General features: G+C 42.5%; 1 protein-coding gene and 2 long non-coding RNA genes across 5 annotated transcripts in view; 2 read left to right on the forward strand and 1 right to left on the reverse strand.

The window, feature by feature from the left end:
* Nucleotides 1-13,241, reverse strand: part of acap1 (ArfGAP with coiled-coil, ankyrin repeat and PH domains 1) — an 18,131-nt gene continuing 4,890 nt past the window's right edge. The window contains exons 3-23 of one of the 3 annotated variants that reach the window (XR_006842376.1): nucleotides 12,457-12,576; nucleotides 11,842-11,895; nucleotides 11,584-11,642; nucleotides 10,724-10,907; nucleotides 10,303-10,347; nucleotides 10,019-10,114; nucleotides 8,396-8,470; nucleotides 8,175-8,287; nucleotides 7,998-8,049; nucleotides 7,781-7,881; nucleotides 7,440-7,551; nucleotides 7,082-7,290; nucleotides 6,933-7,002; nucleotides 6,658-6,752; nucleotides 4,910-5,103; nucleotides 4,413-4,463; nucleotides 4,010-4,185; nucleotides 3,630-3,739; nucleotides 2,447-2,557; nucleotides 1,157-2,356; nucleotides 1-724 (exon numbers count right to left, since the gene is read on the reverse strand). Coding sequence is in view for 1 of the 3 variants with exons in the window: in XM_046380390.1 (XP_046236346.1) it covers nucleotides 627-724; nucleotides 2,295-2,356; nucleotides 2,447-2,557; nucleotides 3,630-3,739; nucleotides 4,010-4,185; nucleotides 4,413-4,463; nucleotides 4,910-5,103; nucleotides 6,658-6,752; nucleotides 6,933-7,002; nucleotides 7,082-7,290; nucleotides 7,440-7,551; nucleotides 7,781-7,881; nucleotides 7,998-8,049; nucleotides 8,175-8,287; nucleotides 8,396-8,470; nucleotides 10,019-10,114; nucleotides 10,303-10,347; nucleotides 10,724-10,907; nucleotides 11,584-11,642; nucleotides 11,842-11,895; nucleotides 12,457-12,576 (2,187 nt within the window). In the remaining 2 variants the exon portion in view is untranslated. Of the gene's footprint in view, nucleotides 725-1,020; nucleotides 2,357-2,446; nucleotides 2,558-3,629; nucleotides 3,740-4,009; nucleotides 4,186-4,412; nucleotides 4,464-4,909; nucleotides 5,104-6,657; nucleotides 6,753-6,932; nucleotides 7,003-7,081; nucleotides 7,291-7,439; nucleotides 7,552-7,780; nucleotides 7,882-7,997; nucleotides 8,050-8,174; nucleotides 8,288-8,395; nucleotides 8,471-10,018; nucleotides 10,115-10,302; nucleotides 10,348-10,723; nucleotides 10,908-11,583; nucleotides 11,643-11,841; nucleotides 11,896-12,456; nucleotides 12,577-13,241 lie in introns of all 3 variants that reach the window. The other 2 variants (XR_006842375.1, XM_046380390.1) reach the window with 2 other exon arrangements.
* LOC124054419 overlaps nucleotides 7,399-13,241 on the forward strand; it is a 25,428-nt gene continuing 19,585 nt past the window's right edge. Inside the window, exon 1 of the long non-coding RNA XR_006842378.1 lies at nucleotides 7,399-7,427. This is a non-coding gene — a long non-coding RNA (uncharacterized LOC124054419). The remainder of the gene's footprint in view (nucleotides 7,428-13,241) is intronic.
* The window catches only part of LOC124054418, a 2,735-nt gene continuing 1,964 nt past the window's right edge, over nucleotides 12,471-13,241 (forward strand). Inside the window, exon 1 of the long non-coding RNA XR_006842377.1 lies at nucleotides 12,471-12,604. This is a non-coding gene — a long non-coding RNA (uncharacterized LOC124054418). The remainder of the gene's footprint in view (nucleotides 12,605-13,241) is intronic.

Below are 13,241 nucleotides of genomic sequence, written 5' to 3' on the forward strand. Positions count from 1 at the left end.
TTTGTTTGGTACTGAAGTTTATTTGTTTTGTGAGTCTCAAGTACCTCATCACAGTTTAACAAAACAGACATGAACAGTGTCCTAAAATGTCCCAAATTGTAAAAAAAAAAAAAATTGCATACATTACAATGCAGTGGAAGACAGTTCACATAAAACTTTACTCTTTGCAACGATTATGTCCATTTCCAACAAACATTTTCACTTCTTTTTCACGTAAAAATTCAAGAAGAAGAAGTGGCAGAGGAACATAAAAACACATTCAGCCTAAAAAAAAAAAAACAGATTTACAGGATTTAATTAGGAAATCTTGGCAGTCATGGTGTTACCCTCTGCTACACATAAAGACACCTCATGCTGGTCTCATAAAGCTGTTCCAGTGTTCCCACTCAGGCACTATTGTTCTGGTCTGACGTGTTCGCACAAAGAATTCACTGTTTGGAGCGTTCATCCCCTCTGAAGTCAACACCAGCTGAGCTATGACTGAACATGTGGCAGGTAGCCAGGGAAAATGTGAGCGTCTGCCTGCCTGTGAGTTGGATACTTGAATGCTTTCTATATGTGTGTTGAAAGCATGAAGTGTCAAACGTGGCGTTGTGCGACAGGGTGAAGAGGACAGCAACGGCTGGTTAAGTTTTTGGGTCTGCGCTGCGGCGTTTGAGCTTCTCCGGGTTGTTTGAGGCCATGTGTGAAAAGTCTCTGAAGATGTCCTGGTAGGTTTCATCACCTGGAAAAAACAAAGATGTGAGCACAGCTGATAAGCTTAGGAATCCAATTTCAAATGCCATCTCTTTTGGATTTTTATTCTTGGCTTCGCATCCTCAGTTTTAATGTGACACAGCTGTGTTTGAACCATAACATCTTTCATCAAAAGCTTCATCTTTGTGCAGAGGACTCAATCAGGGCTAATAGCTGTAACTAAACCCAACTATTTCCTGAACACATTTAGAGAGCCCTAAAGCAAGAAGCATGCAACTGAACAAATAAACACATGGGAGGCGGGGGCATGCACATGCACTTTACCTCTTAGTCTGCAGTAGGTGGCACACTGCACAAGCAGTTGAGACCAGCAGGACATCTCAGCCGGCAGAAGCCAAAGGCACATGAGTGCACACGACAAAGACACACAATGATAAAGCACAGCACGTCAAATACTGACCAGCAGTTGTTTCAAAGCAGACAAAAGCATCACGTTCCCATTCCTTCACGAGTGAAGCCTTGATTGTAAACTGAACTCAGCTCACACGAGAAGCTTAACAAAAAGCCCCCACGTCGACTGAAAGGACAATCATGAAAGAATGGACTTTGCAGCTTGAGAAGGAGCCAAAATGACAAAATGCAAACAAAACTCACGGCTAACTTTAAGCCTGAGAGCTACAGCGCGGAGCTGTCGGACCTGGCTGACGGCATGAAGCTCTGATAAATACGAACATGTAATGTGTGACAGAGTTCAAACCGCCTCACTATTCACAGAATAGAGGGAGAAAACCGTTCTTGAGAACCAAACCCAACATTGTATTTAGCTTATAAAAGTGGACTGAAAAAGACAGCCCAACACACAGGGAGATGCACAGTAAAGTCTAAAATATATATAAAAATATTCCAGATACACAATATCAGAGAAAAAATAGGCCTGATGTAGGTCTATTATATAGGTTTTCTAAAGCTTCAGCTATACCACAGTGGAATATTGGAAACATCCATGTAGGTTTTAATGAGTTTTTGTGGGGTTCAAAGTGCAGCGTGATGTGCATATATGATTCACAGAGCAAGATGGGCTCCAACAACAACGTCTCTCACAAGACCTTTCTCCATCGTCGCTGATCAGTGAGTCTGTTTTCATTTATGACCTTGAGACTCTGCCTTCACACTGCTGGATGCTGCGTTCTGGCTCTCTGCTGCTTTACAAGAACTGGATTTTATCTTTTCTCAATGAAGGTGCTTCTTCCTTCTTTATTTCCTTTTTTTTTTAAGCTTAGATATGATGACACATCTTTCCTTGAGTGATGTGTGTGGGAGGCCGGGATAATTTCTCTAAAGACGGTGCAGATAAACACCACATGACGATCTCAACAATAAAGCGTGTCATTTTCATTTTAGCTCACATCCAAATACAAGCTCATTCCAGTCTCACTGTCTCTGTCTCAGGGCTGATTTTTATCCTCACTAATCGTTCTGCCCCCCCAGAGCCCAGACACTTATATGGTTCTTTATAGCCTGGAGGCTCTTTCTGGTGTGGGCCAGCCCACCTCCAGTCCCGCCCAGCCCACCCCCAGATCCCTGCCCGCTTGAGTGACCTGATTGGCCAAACGCTCCGTCCATCTCCCGCATCTCTTTGTTCATCTTGGCGATCCGCAGCCTGAGATGGAGAAGATCAGTTAGAAAAGCTGCTGTTGTTAAACTGGTTTTCATGGTCACACGAGAGGTCTCTCTGGTCCCTAGTACTCACAGAGTGACGATGTCAGCGTTGGCGTTGTCCACAGCTATAGTTATGGGGTCTTTCTGGTTCCTGTCTTTGGCGTTGTAGTCTGCTCCTCGCTTCAAGAAGAGACAAACCAGCCTGGGACAGCAAAGAGACACATAAGAGTGTGACTGTGTGTGCAAAGCTTTTCCAGCTTTGCCTTTCTTTTTTGCGTCGGCTGATTACCTCCACTCCAACATCATGCTTGTACAGGATTAAATAGTAAGCTCCACACAATGACGTTATGATATTGTTTTCATCGTGCATGAAAATGCAGAGAGGATTGCCACAAAGGGGGGGGTTTAGTTTGTTAATGGTAGTTTTGGTAGTTTTGAACAAGAACATTTCAAGAACTGAGTAAAGGCATATGGAGATCTTGCATGAATTTGCCTGAAATGAAACCTTGTACTCGAATGAACTGTAAAAATAAAACTTAGTCTTAAATTATGCATCAAACTTGTGAATCCACAGCAGAAGTCTGCTGTCTGACCCTGGCCAGATGAGATAAGAGCCTGATCTTGCCTTGACTTCTGACAAGCAGTACAAGTAAAGGCAGGACTCAGTGAAATAATATTATCTGCATTTTGTATCTTCCAGTATTCACTTGGAAAGAATACTTAGTAGACATCTTGTTGTAAAGCCACAACTTTGCACTGCTTTGAAACATTTGACATGAACATCTATAAATCATGACCACTGCACAAAGATGGAAAAAGTTGAGCTGAAAAATATCTTAACTTTGTGATTCTAGCTTGCTTGCAGCTCTTTGAGAGACTCTTTTGTATTTTGTTTCAGTTCTTTTTCTCCTTTGTGTTGACATTTCCCACTATACACACCACAGGGATGTCAGGCAAACAGAATCTATTTGGCTTCGTTAATGGTTTTGGGCACCATGCCCAACAGCTTCAGTAGATTTTCTTTGAGTGTGTGTGTGTGTGTGTGTGTGTGTATATATATAAAGTAATCTGTTTATTTTCTCTACACTTGGATTTCTGCCTGAGAAACCAACTTGTTTCAGTGTCTCATTTTGTGGCTGTAATTTTGTTCACAATGTTTGCTTGTGTATCTTTTTTTTTTGCCGTGACATATCAGGTTGGTCGTCGTTGTTAGTCTGGTTCATGTTTCTGGAATGACACACATTTGTCAGAGGCACTGTTGCTTAGAGTTTTACCCGGTGTGACCCAGGATGGTGGCGTGGTGAAGTGGTCCCCTCCCGTTGATGTCCGCCTGGTTGACGGTGGCACCGTTCTGCAGAAGGAACTCGCAGGCTGCCAGGGCGTTCTGGTGAGGAAACAGGAAGACATGAGCTTCCGTGTACATATTTACATAGACACACAACCTAAGTGATCTTCTCTGACCCTCCCTCTGCTATCACCTTGCCCAGATGAGCTAGCACGAATGTATAAAACCCTGCTAGTGGCCCCTGTGTTCTCTGGGCCTCTTGGCCCGATGTTGGCGCTACAGGATAGGTGATCTAAGTCATTATGGTTCATCCTCTGGGAACCTGAACGTTAAATTTAATAACAATGGAGAATTTAATGCCGTCCTCACTGCTGAGACAGCTTGTATCAGTGGCGTGCTGGACTCCTCTGCCACATTGACCCAGTTGACGTCGGCTCCGTGGGCCAAAGCGTCGGCCATGACGGGGAAGTTCTGCATGGCTGCCGAGCGGTACAGCAGCGCCCCAGGGTGAAGTCCGCTCAGATCCTCCTCTTCCTCGTCCATGTCTGAGGGGAGCAGAGGGTTAAATTCTTTTTTTTAAATTTTGACATACATTGCCGTTCTTTTTCCCTCCTGCAGAGGCTCAGTACAATTGATTTAATGTGTTACAACGCACTTTTCACAATGTTCTATTTCAGCAGACCACACTGAACACATCGCGCAAGGTTGTTTTTGTTGTCAGGTTGAATGGGTGCAACTGTGTTTGTATGTGCATGAGTGTGTTTTAGCTCACCTTTGTGAAAGCCTGTATTGTTCTTTTGGACAAGGTCACTGGGACTCAGCCCTGGGGAAGAGAGAGAGAGAGAGAGAGCAAAGATTACTGGTTTATCCTGTTGTCTGCAAATGCACACAAAATACAGCAGATGAGGCCCAGAGGATTATTAACTTTTGCTGGATCACCAAGATTGGTGATTGTGTGTGTCTGTGTGTGTGTTTCCGGTTTGTTGATATCAGCAGCAGTAAGTGAGTGATAAACTAGACAAAAAACCAAGCAACGAGTGGGGTTATTTGACCTTTAAAAGGGCAACTTGTAAAATATGGTCAGAATTCAAAGTTCGCTCTAAAAAGGAGGCATAACATCAGCACTCTTGTTTCTTCACATTCTGCTTATGCTGTCAATTCATTTTATAAATGTTTTACAGAAAATTCTGACCATATCTTACAAATTGTAACTTTAAAAACCCACTGGTTTCCAACTGTCAGTCTTGATTGCACTCGCTCACGGTTTACCTGTGACCCGAGGCAGAGTAGCTCGGTTTGGTTTGGGTTTGAGTGGTGGTCGCTGTACGGTCCGGTCCTGCGTGGTCGATCGGTTCCTCCTGGCGCTGGATCGACTCAGCGGGGGGTTCCTGCCGGTCTCGGGCAGCTTCTGGATAAACTTCTTTTCAACATATTTTGACCGGATCCATGACTCCTTGTCTCCTCTGAGGCAGGGAGGTGATAGATCGACATCATCCAAAAGAATAAGAGAGATAGGGGGTGTAAATGTCGTTCATATTTCTTCAGCAATCTGAGCCAAAGTTTAAAACAAAGGAAGCCAACATGCAGGGCTGCTTCTGTCAGTGTGTTTCTGGATTTACTTGTTCTCAGATTGTCTCCAACTTACTTGTGCAGCTGTGAGACAAGAACGCGTAACACACATCCCTGAGGCACTTTTTGTCTTTAATCAAGTCTTAAATTCAGTTAAAAAGACGTCTATTAGTGGATTTCCTTTCTACAAAAAAAGTGCTATTGCAAAAGGATATAAAACTTAAAAAAAAAAAAATAATCAACTCATGAAAGTCCAGACAAGACAAGACTAAAAGCTCATGCTGCAGAAAACGTGCAGCCTCATGGCAAGTTTCCGGGGTTTCCGGAGTCTATAATCACGACGTTAACCATCTGTATCATGTACCTGTGGCACTTCCTGTCTGCTATGACACCACAGGGAGAACAAAAAAGGAAGTTGAATAAAAATCTCACCAGAGCCGTAGGCCGCAGATATAATCATGTGTAAACCAGATGCATCATTTTTTAAAACTCAGTCACTGAAACACAGATCTGCTGAACACATGTCATTTTAGAGTTGTGGAGAACTTTAGCCAATCCGCCCACAGATATGGAAAGTTAGTCTCCGACCAATGCATACACCGAATACACCATCCACAGGCAGAGTTAAACCCGTATGCAGTGCCATCAGTGCAACAGCAGGAGGAGATGAAGAGTGTGTTTCCGCTGAATGTTTTCGCAGCTACAGTCATGTTGAATCAACAGCTTGATAAATGAGGCTGGAAAATGTTTATCTTTTGGAAATAAGTTCATTCAACTGACAGACCACAGCTTTGTGGTCCCCCTGTGCGCTTTTGTGGGCCAAACACAAGGAAATTGCAAACAGGCCAACAAGCAAAATGCAAAAAATCAGCTGAATAATACATGCATTGGTTATTTAAATGAAACTCTTTAAATATGAATGTAATGTGATTCCATTTGATTCATTAGGTCAGGACTGATTTCTGGTCAGCAGAATTTTTAGCAGATTTGGATTTCCTTCAGCGAGACTTTCCAACAGTGTCACTCAAATCGTAAAACTAAGTGTAACCTGATTCCTTTCCCCTTGTGCACGTGCACTTTTAGGCAAGTATCAACTGAAACAGCGTGGGTTTCAAATACTGTGTGGCCATCATCTCAAATATCTAACACTCATACTGATTTTTTAAAAATGTTTATGCCATGTAATCACAGTGTGCACAGCTTTCATAAACGCCAAACACTGACACACGGCCTACTGCCAATACTTCATTGAACCAAGATGTGTGATCTAGTATAGAAGTCGTATTTGGCCACTGCAGCTCGAGATAATGCTAAGATAAGATAACCCTGATGTGTTTGACTCTCCTCTGAGCAGCAATTTCTGTGACGAGTAAACTGAACTGCATTTGTAAAAACCAGCAGAATATCCCTTTAACGTGTGTAATTTGCTTAGGGTGGGTTGTTTGCACCTGGGGCTGCTGGGATGGGGCTTCTTGATGGTGATCTCGTCAATCCGGGCCTCGTAGATCCTGTTGATTACCGTGTTTCCTAATTCACACATCAACTATGGGAGGCAGAGAAATGTGAACATATTTGAGTGCTAACTGCTCTATTTAGAAGTTTATTTAAAGTAAATGCTTACATAATGCATTACATAATGATTATACTCAGTGGATTATTTTGTGAGCACAGAAAATGGCGATAATGAGGTTGTGTAGCTGATGCAGTTACAAGGTTAAATTACCTTAATGAGCTCTGGCTCCCAGGAGTCGAGCGTGAGGGAGCGTACTTTGGAGAAATGGACTCCCAGGCTCCTGTTAGAGAAGGAAACCATTAAAGTTAAAGCCAAGTGTGTGTATGTGAGAGAGAGAGAGGAAGGGTGTGTGTGTGTACCTGTGTATTCCTGAGCACACGATACAAAGCGTGATGCCCAGGTTTATGGAGGCCCAATCAGGCCCAGGCTCCCCGCAGTCACAACACTGCTTGTTCCCCTGGATCGCCTGAACCTCCTCCAGCGCCTTGCAGCCTTTGCTCTCCTGATCCGCTACTCCTCCTCCCCCTCCTCCTGGACTGCTCACTGACATCGAGCTGCAGCGCTGTCTCTGATAACCACACACAGGAATGAGGAGATGGACAAAGGCACACAGCCTCCTCTCTACCTCCTTGGATTTAACTCCCACTGAAAAAATACAACTACAGAAGATGGTGTGTGTGTGTGTGTGTGTGTGTGTGTGTGTGTGTGTTTTCTCACTGGGCTGTGTGGGTCCTCTCTGTGCTCCTGAAACGCTGAGGCGATGCTGTTTTGGACGGCGCTGATCCATGCCTGCTGCTGCCTTTCTGAATCTGCCTGCAACAAACAACACCTACACACACACACACACACACACACACACACACACACACACAGTGATCATCTTATTTCTCAGTACATGAGAAATTAGCATGGAAAGATTCTCACAACCACGCAGAACGCTCTAATCTACACACTTAAGGCTGAGGAAAACCGCCATCACTTAAATACACATATGCAAGAATGCATGCAAACATGTTCACCCCCACACACATACATATGCACACTGCACACACACTCACTTTGACGGGGAGACCACTTCAAAGCAGAATCGTCTCTCATTTTCAGTGCTGGGCTTGACTGTGCAAAGGCGCAAGTCCTCCACCACCACTGTAGGCTGGTCCTGAGAGCAACACAGACAGGAAAGACATGCAGGTCAAAACTGTGCTTGTTGTTATGCACATTTGTTTTTTCATAGAGATTGAAAAAAAACATAGTGACATCTTATTTCAAATATACCTTGAATTTCTTCTGATACACTAGCTGATTTTTTTGAATCGAAAACCAGCGCCTGGAGTGGAGAAAGAATATGAAAAGTTCATGGAATTGGAGGATTAAACCTACAGAATATTTTTAAAAAAGCGTGAAAGACAACTCAGCTGTTGGCTGTGAGATATTTCGTGGGTAAACTGGTACCTGCTCCAGGTCTTGAAGGCGTTGCTGGCTCTCTTGTAGAGGTATCCCTCCATGGCGATCCCATTGGCTGCATCGGCATTAAAATCCATGATGGAGTCATCGTAGGACATGTCCTAGAAATATGAAAGAAAAGCAAGTCCCTTAGTGTCATAGAAGAGAATTCCTGAAGTTGTTTTGTTTTAAATTGAAAAAGAGTGTGTTCATTTTTGTGAATGTATTACCTTTTTCTTGATTGCAGCGTGTCTTTGCTCCATGTCCCGCTTGTCCCGGGCAGAGTTCAGAACAAACTGAGTGTGCTGGTAACCCAGAAATATACACAGCTGTCATTCTCCAGACACAAATACCCTTTTTGTAATGAAGGTTTCTTCACATAGCCATCATTAACACTTTAAAGAGCTCGTATGTATAATCTATTTAGCTTTCAGGTACATTGACTGACTTGCAGTGTTTTACTCAAGTCAGCTAAGAGAACAGGAAGTGACAAAGTGTTTTCTCCAGTGATGCATCAGCAAACTAACTATAAACACAGAGCTCATATTTGAGCTATTCTACGCTAAATTAGTGGAAATCCCTTACAATACTAGAACAGTTGGATACTATGTTGGAACTATAAAAAACCTGTACAAAAATGCATGGAGTCTGGTTTATGTACTTATGTTTCTCACTTTTTTATCCGTCCCTATTTAGTTTTTGTCTATTCCCCGTACTGAAGGACAATATTTTGCCTTTCTCCTTTCCTCTCCTCTCTGACATGTTTTGCTTCTGTGAGCGAGACAGAAATGGAAGTTCAGCATAGGTTATCACTCCTGCAGACTTTGCTCTTCAGGAAACAGGAATTATAAAGAGTTGAGCCTCTTCCTACATCCTGAGCCAAACTGGGGAACAACACCAGTGGTTTCTCTCGTGAAGTCAGTTTAGCGTGTTATTCCTTAGTGTCCCCACTCTCATCTGCTTACTCTCATTGCTATAATTTCCTGATGAAACAGGAAGAGCTGTGTTGTGGTTTGATTCTTAGATCTGGCCTGTAAATGCTGACTAATTAATTTCTTGTTTTAAATTCTTTACATTTCAAACTAAACAGTAATTCTGCTGATGTTCAGGTTTGACCTTGCAAAGTGTTTGCCCAGTTTGTGTAGACACAGAGCAGGAAATAGCAAACAAACAAACACAAATAGTCATGGGAAATATTTCCTGTTGTTGCTCACTTTTTGAAAGTGTGTTGTCATCTTGTGATGCCAAGAACTCGTCTAATGCAATTAACCCAAACATTTTTGGTCTTATCATTAAAGATATCATTTAGTCTATCATACACAGACATGTTTTTGTTAACGTTCAACATGTTTTATGAATACCTAAGCTGAAAATAACATTTTGTACCCATAAACTGTCTCCTAAATGAATGTTTGAAACCTGCATCTTCTCGTTAACTTTCACATGGTCACCCTCATTGCTACGTTTAGGACTTATTATCACCTCTAAATGTAAAAATCCATTACTTAGAACCACCAGGATTTTTGTTTGTCCCTGTTACAAACTCTCACATTTCGTCTGAATAATCGTTTGAGGCTAGAGGGGGCAAACTCTCTGGCGTTTATCAAAGTTTAGAGAAACAAGAAAAACAAACAAAAAAAACAACAACTGAGTGTTGTAAACTTCTTTCTGCATCTTTTGATAGTGTTGAGCAGCACATACAAACAATACAGAGACCTGCTCTTAAATACTTGCTCAGCAGTGGTCAAAACCTCCACAGGGTTTCAGGAGAACTGTCTCCAGATCAGCTTCTAAAGGGACTTTTTTTTGTCCGCTGCTGCTTCAAAGGTCAAGACTAACAAGCGATTAATTACCTCTTCGTTCAGTTTTTGTCGATACTTGTCCAGTTCTGACAGTGACTGGTGGCCATGTTGGAAGAACTGGGCTTGAGCCTCCATCAGCGACAACATCTGACACGACAACATGAGAAACCACTTACAAGAACTCCTGTATTTACTTTTATATCATAGAACTAGAAGGTATCCTGAGCAAATACAGAAAAAACATTTCCAGCTGTTACTTCCCATTGCACACTTGCAGCACAGTATATAGTTTTAAGGATAAAAAAAAAAGTTAAAATAGGTCAACGTGGACTCACTGCCATCAAAATGTCTGTTTTCTTCTTGGCCTCAATGACATTAATCTGAAACAAAAAGGAAGCAGCGGTTAGAAACAGTTCATGTTTCCATAACCAACAAAACTCGCTGCCCGGTTTAAACCTAAGAGAACCACAACCACAGGTCTGGAGACGAGCCCCAAGGCAAACCCGTTATAATAACTATAATCAGACATGCTGCTGTATATTTTATCCAGGCTGTTTCTGGTACCTGAATACACTGGTTACGCAGGTTAATGAATTAATTCTCCAACTTTTATTTTTACTACTTTTTGATTTGATTTGATTTAACACACAGGCAACACATTGCCGACAGTAGGTAGCAACAACCAACAGTCAAGGACATGAAAGCTATAAAATACACACATATGACATCATGATTTCTGTTCATCCAACATCTCACCTCCAAGACATAATCCAGGGCCCCCGACCGAAAGGTCTTACGTGCGTTAAGCAGAGCGCAGCTCGCCTCCTCCACCTCGTGCTGTTTCCCCCGTGGGGCCTGAGCGTTCCTCGCCTGTGCCCCCTCCAGACATTCGCTGCTGCGCTCGAACTCCTTGCGCACATCCTTGAACCGACGCACATCCCTGAAAGACAGGAGAAAGAAGGAGGGTGGAAAATTTGGTATGAACATCCTGGCTTCTGTGAGTTTTTAAACTTCATTTGCCAAATTGAATGAAAGCGACCAAAAAGTAAAATGAGTCCACATAATGCATAAGAGTAAACTTATAAAAAGAAATAACTTTTAGCTGCACATTTATATGATTTATTTTTAAGGGCTCAGTGCCCTCGAACAGAAGCACCGGGCACCATACATATGATAATTTTTTTGCCATTGCCAAAAAACAGTTTTATTCAGTAAAACATATGTAAAAGAACCGTATAAGCTACATGGATTCCTGTTTGCCATTTGATAACAGACCCACAAACTCAAAGGGTTAAACCACATTCAGTTAAACTCCAGCTAACTTCTGTTGTCACATACTATGAAACTAACCCTCTCTCATCTAATCCACCATATCATTCCCGTTAACAAGAGCAGACTGCAAGACAGCGTACGAAGAGAAGGAAAATGAAGGAGCATAAGCCTTTAGTATCTTTTTCTGCTTTCATATATGCTTTTGCTTTCTGCTAATGTTTAGCGGACTTTCAGGGCAGTGACGCGGTCTAAAGAAGGCGGCTGGCTGTATGAATTATACTCAAGTTGGTGAGAGAAAGGTACCACAAACAAGAAGATCAAATGAAACAAAATGGCTCACTCACTCTTTGACAAAGTTCTGCAGCTTCATCTTGACTGACTTCTGTGTGGTCTCAATCATTTCCTAAAAGAAAAAACGAGACAAGTGTATTGAAGTGAGCGCAGACCGCTGATGAATGTCAAGTGTTATTTGCTGAACGGTGTGATGCAGCCTTGTCTGACCACACTGCACGTACTGCAGCAGATAAGAGTCATGACTGGAATGGAGATTTGTGCTGCAAAATCTGAAAGGTCGAGACTGACGGACAGATGCACGGACTCACCCCCTGTGCCTCCAAGATGATTGACAGCTTTTTGGAAAATGTGTCTAAACACTCCTGCAGGACAGACATCTTAGATTACACTCTGCATTTCATCGCACCCCAATAGTAATGCAATACAGTATGTGGTTAAAAGTATTGGGACACTTTAATGACTTCGTATTCTAAATACACAGACAGCTTTGCAGCTATGACAGCTTCCACTCTGTGGGAATATTTGCCCATTCATGCAGTAGAGCATTTGTGAGGTCAGGCACTGATGCTGGACCAAAAGGCCTGGCCCACAATTTCCGTTCCAGTTCATCCCAAAGGTGTTGGATGGGGTTGAAGTCAGGGCTCTGTGTGGGCCGGTCAAGTTCTTCCACAACAAACTCATCCAACCATGTCTTTATGGAGCTTTGCCTTGTGCACTGGGGCACAGTCGTGCTGGAATAGAAAAGGGCCTTTTCCAAACTGTTGCCACAAAGTTGGAAGCATAGCATTGTCCAAAATGTCTTGGTATGCTGATGCATTAAAAACAGCCCCATACCACATCTGAATTCAATAATAAAGAGGTGTGTCCCAATACTTTTGGTCTATATAGTGTATCTTTCAATCTGTAATAACCATATCTTTCACCTCCATCATCTTGTCCCCAGAGCAGTGGTGTCCCAGCTCCCGGAGGCCGCTGACGAAGTTCTTGCTGCTCTGGCAGTAGACCCTGCCTGCCTCCACCATGGCGTGGCATTGTTTCACAAGCTGGATGAGACAAACATGCAACACCACGGTAAAATTCTTCCTGAACCCTCAGAAGACACTTGGGGTGACTTAACAGTCAGCCATAATCAGTATGAATAATTAAACATAATGAGTACTTATTCACATTAACAGAAAGAAAAAGCCGGAGTTAAAGGTTGCTCTGAATGAGCATAATCACTGCACATGCTAAATATAACCTACAGCTTCTGCTGAATACTGTCTGGAGTTCATTAAACTGCATTAGAGCCAGAACATTACTGGATTTTATGGGCTGGATTTCATATATGCTGAATATTTCATTATATAGAAACAAATTAGGAGCTCTAGGGCTCTTTTTTTGTTTTTAACACCTCTGACAAATGTCCGTCTAATATTCACTGGCCTCAGTTTTTGGTCTCCACCAACTCCTCAGCTGTGCTCATAGCTAGTTACAAACAAGGCTAACTAGCTGGTTGTAGTGCTTTTTTTTTTTTTTTTTTTTTGAGCAGACTGCCTGGAAATGAACCTAAAGAAGGTAGTAAGAATGAACCAAAGGGGTGACAGTACTGAAACACACCAAGCTTGATGGAGCTGAAAGGGGAACTGAAGAGTTGGTGATAATTCCCAGTGAGGGATCGAAAGCAACCTGATCTACTGTTAAAGAAAAGAATTTACAATTTCTTTAT

Source organism: Scatophagus argus, chromosome 23, assembly GCF_020382885.2.
Source record: "Scatophagus argus isolate fScaArg1 chromosome 23, fScaArg1.pri, whole genome shotgun sequence".
NCBI classification, from domain to species: domain Eukaryota; kingdom Metazoa; phylum Chordata; class Actinopteri; family Scatophagidae; genus Scatophagus; species Scatophagus argus.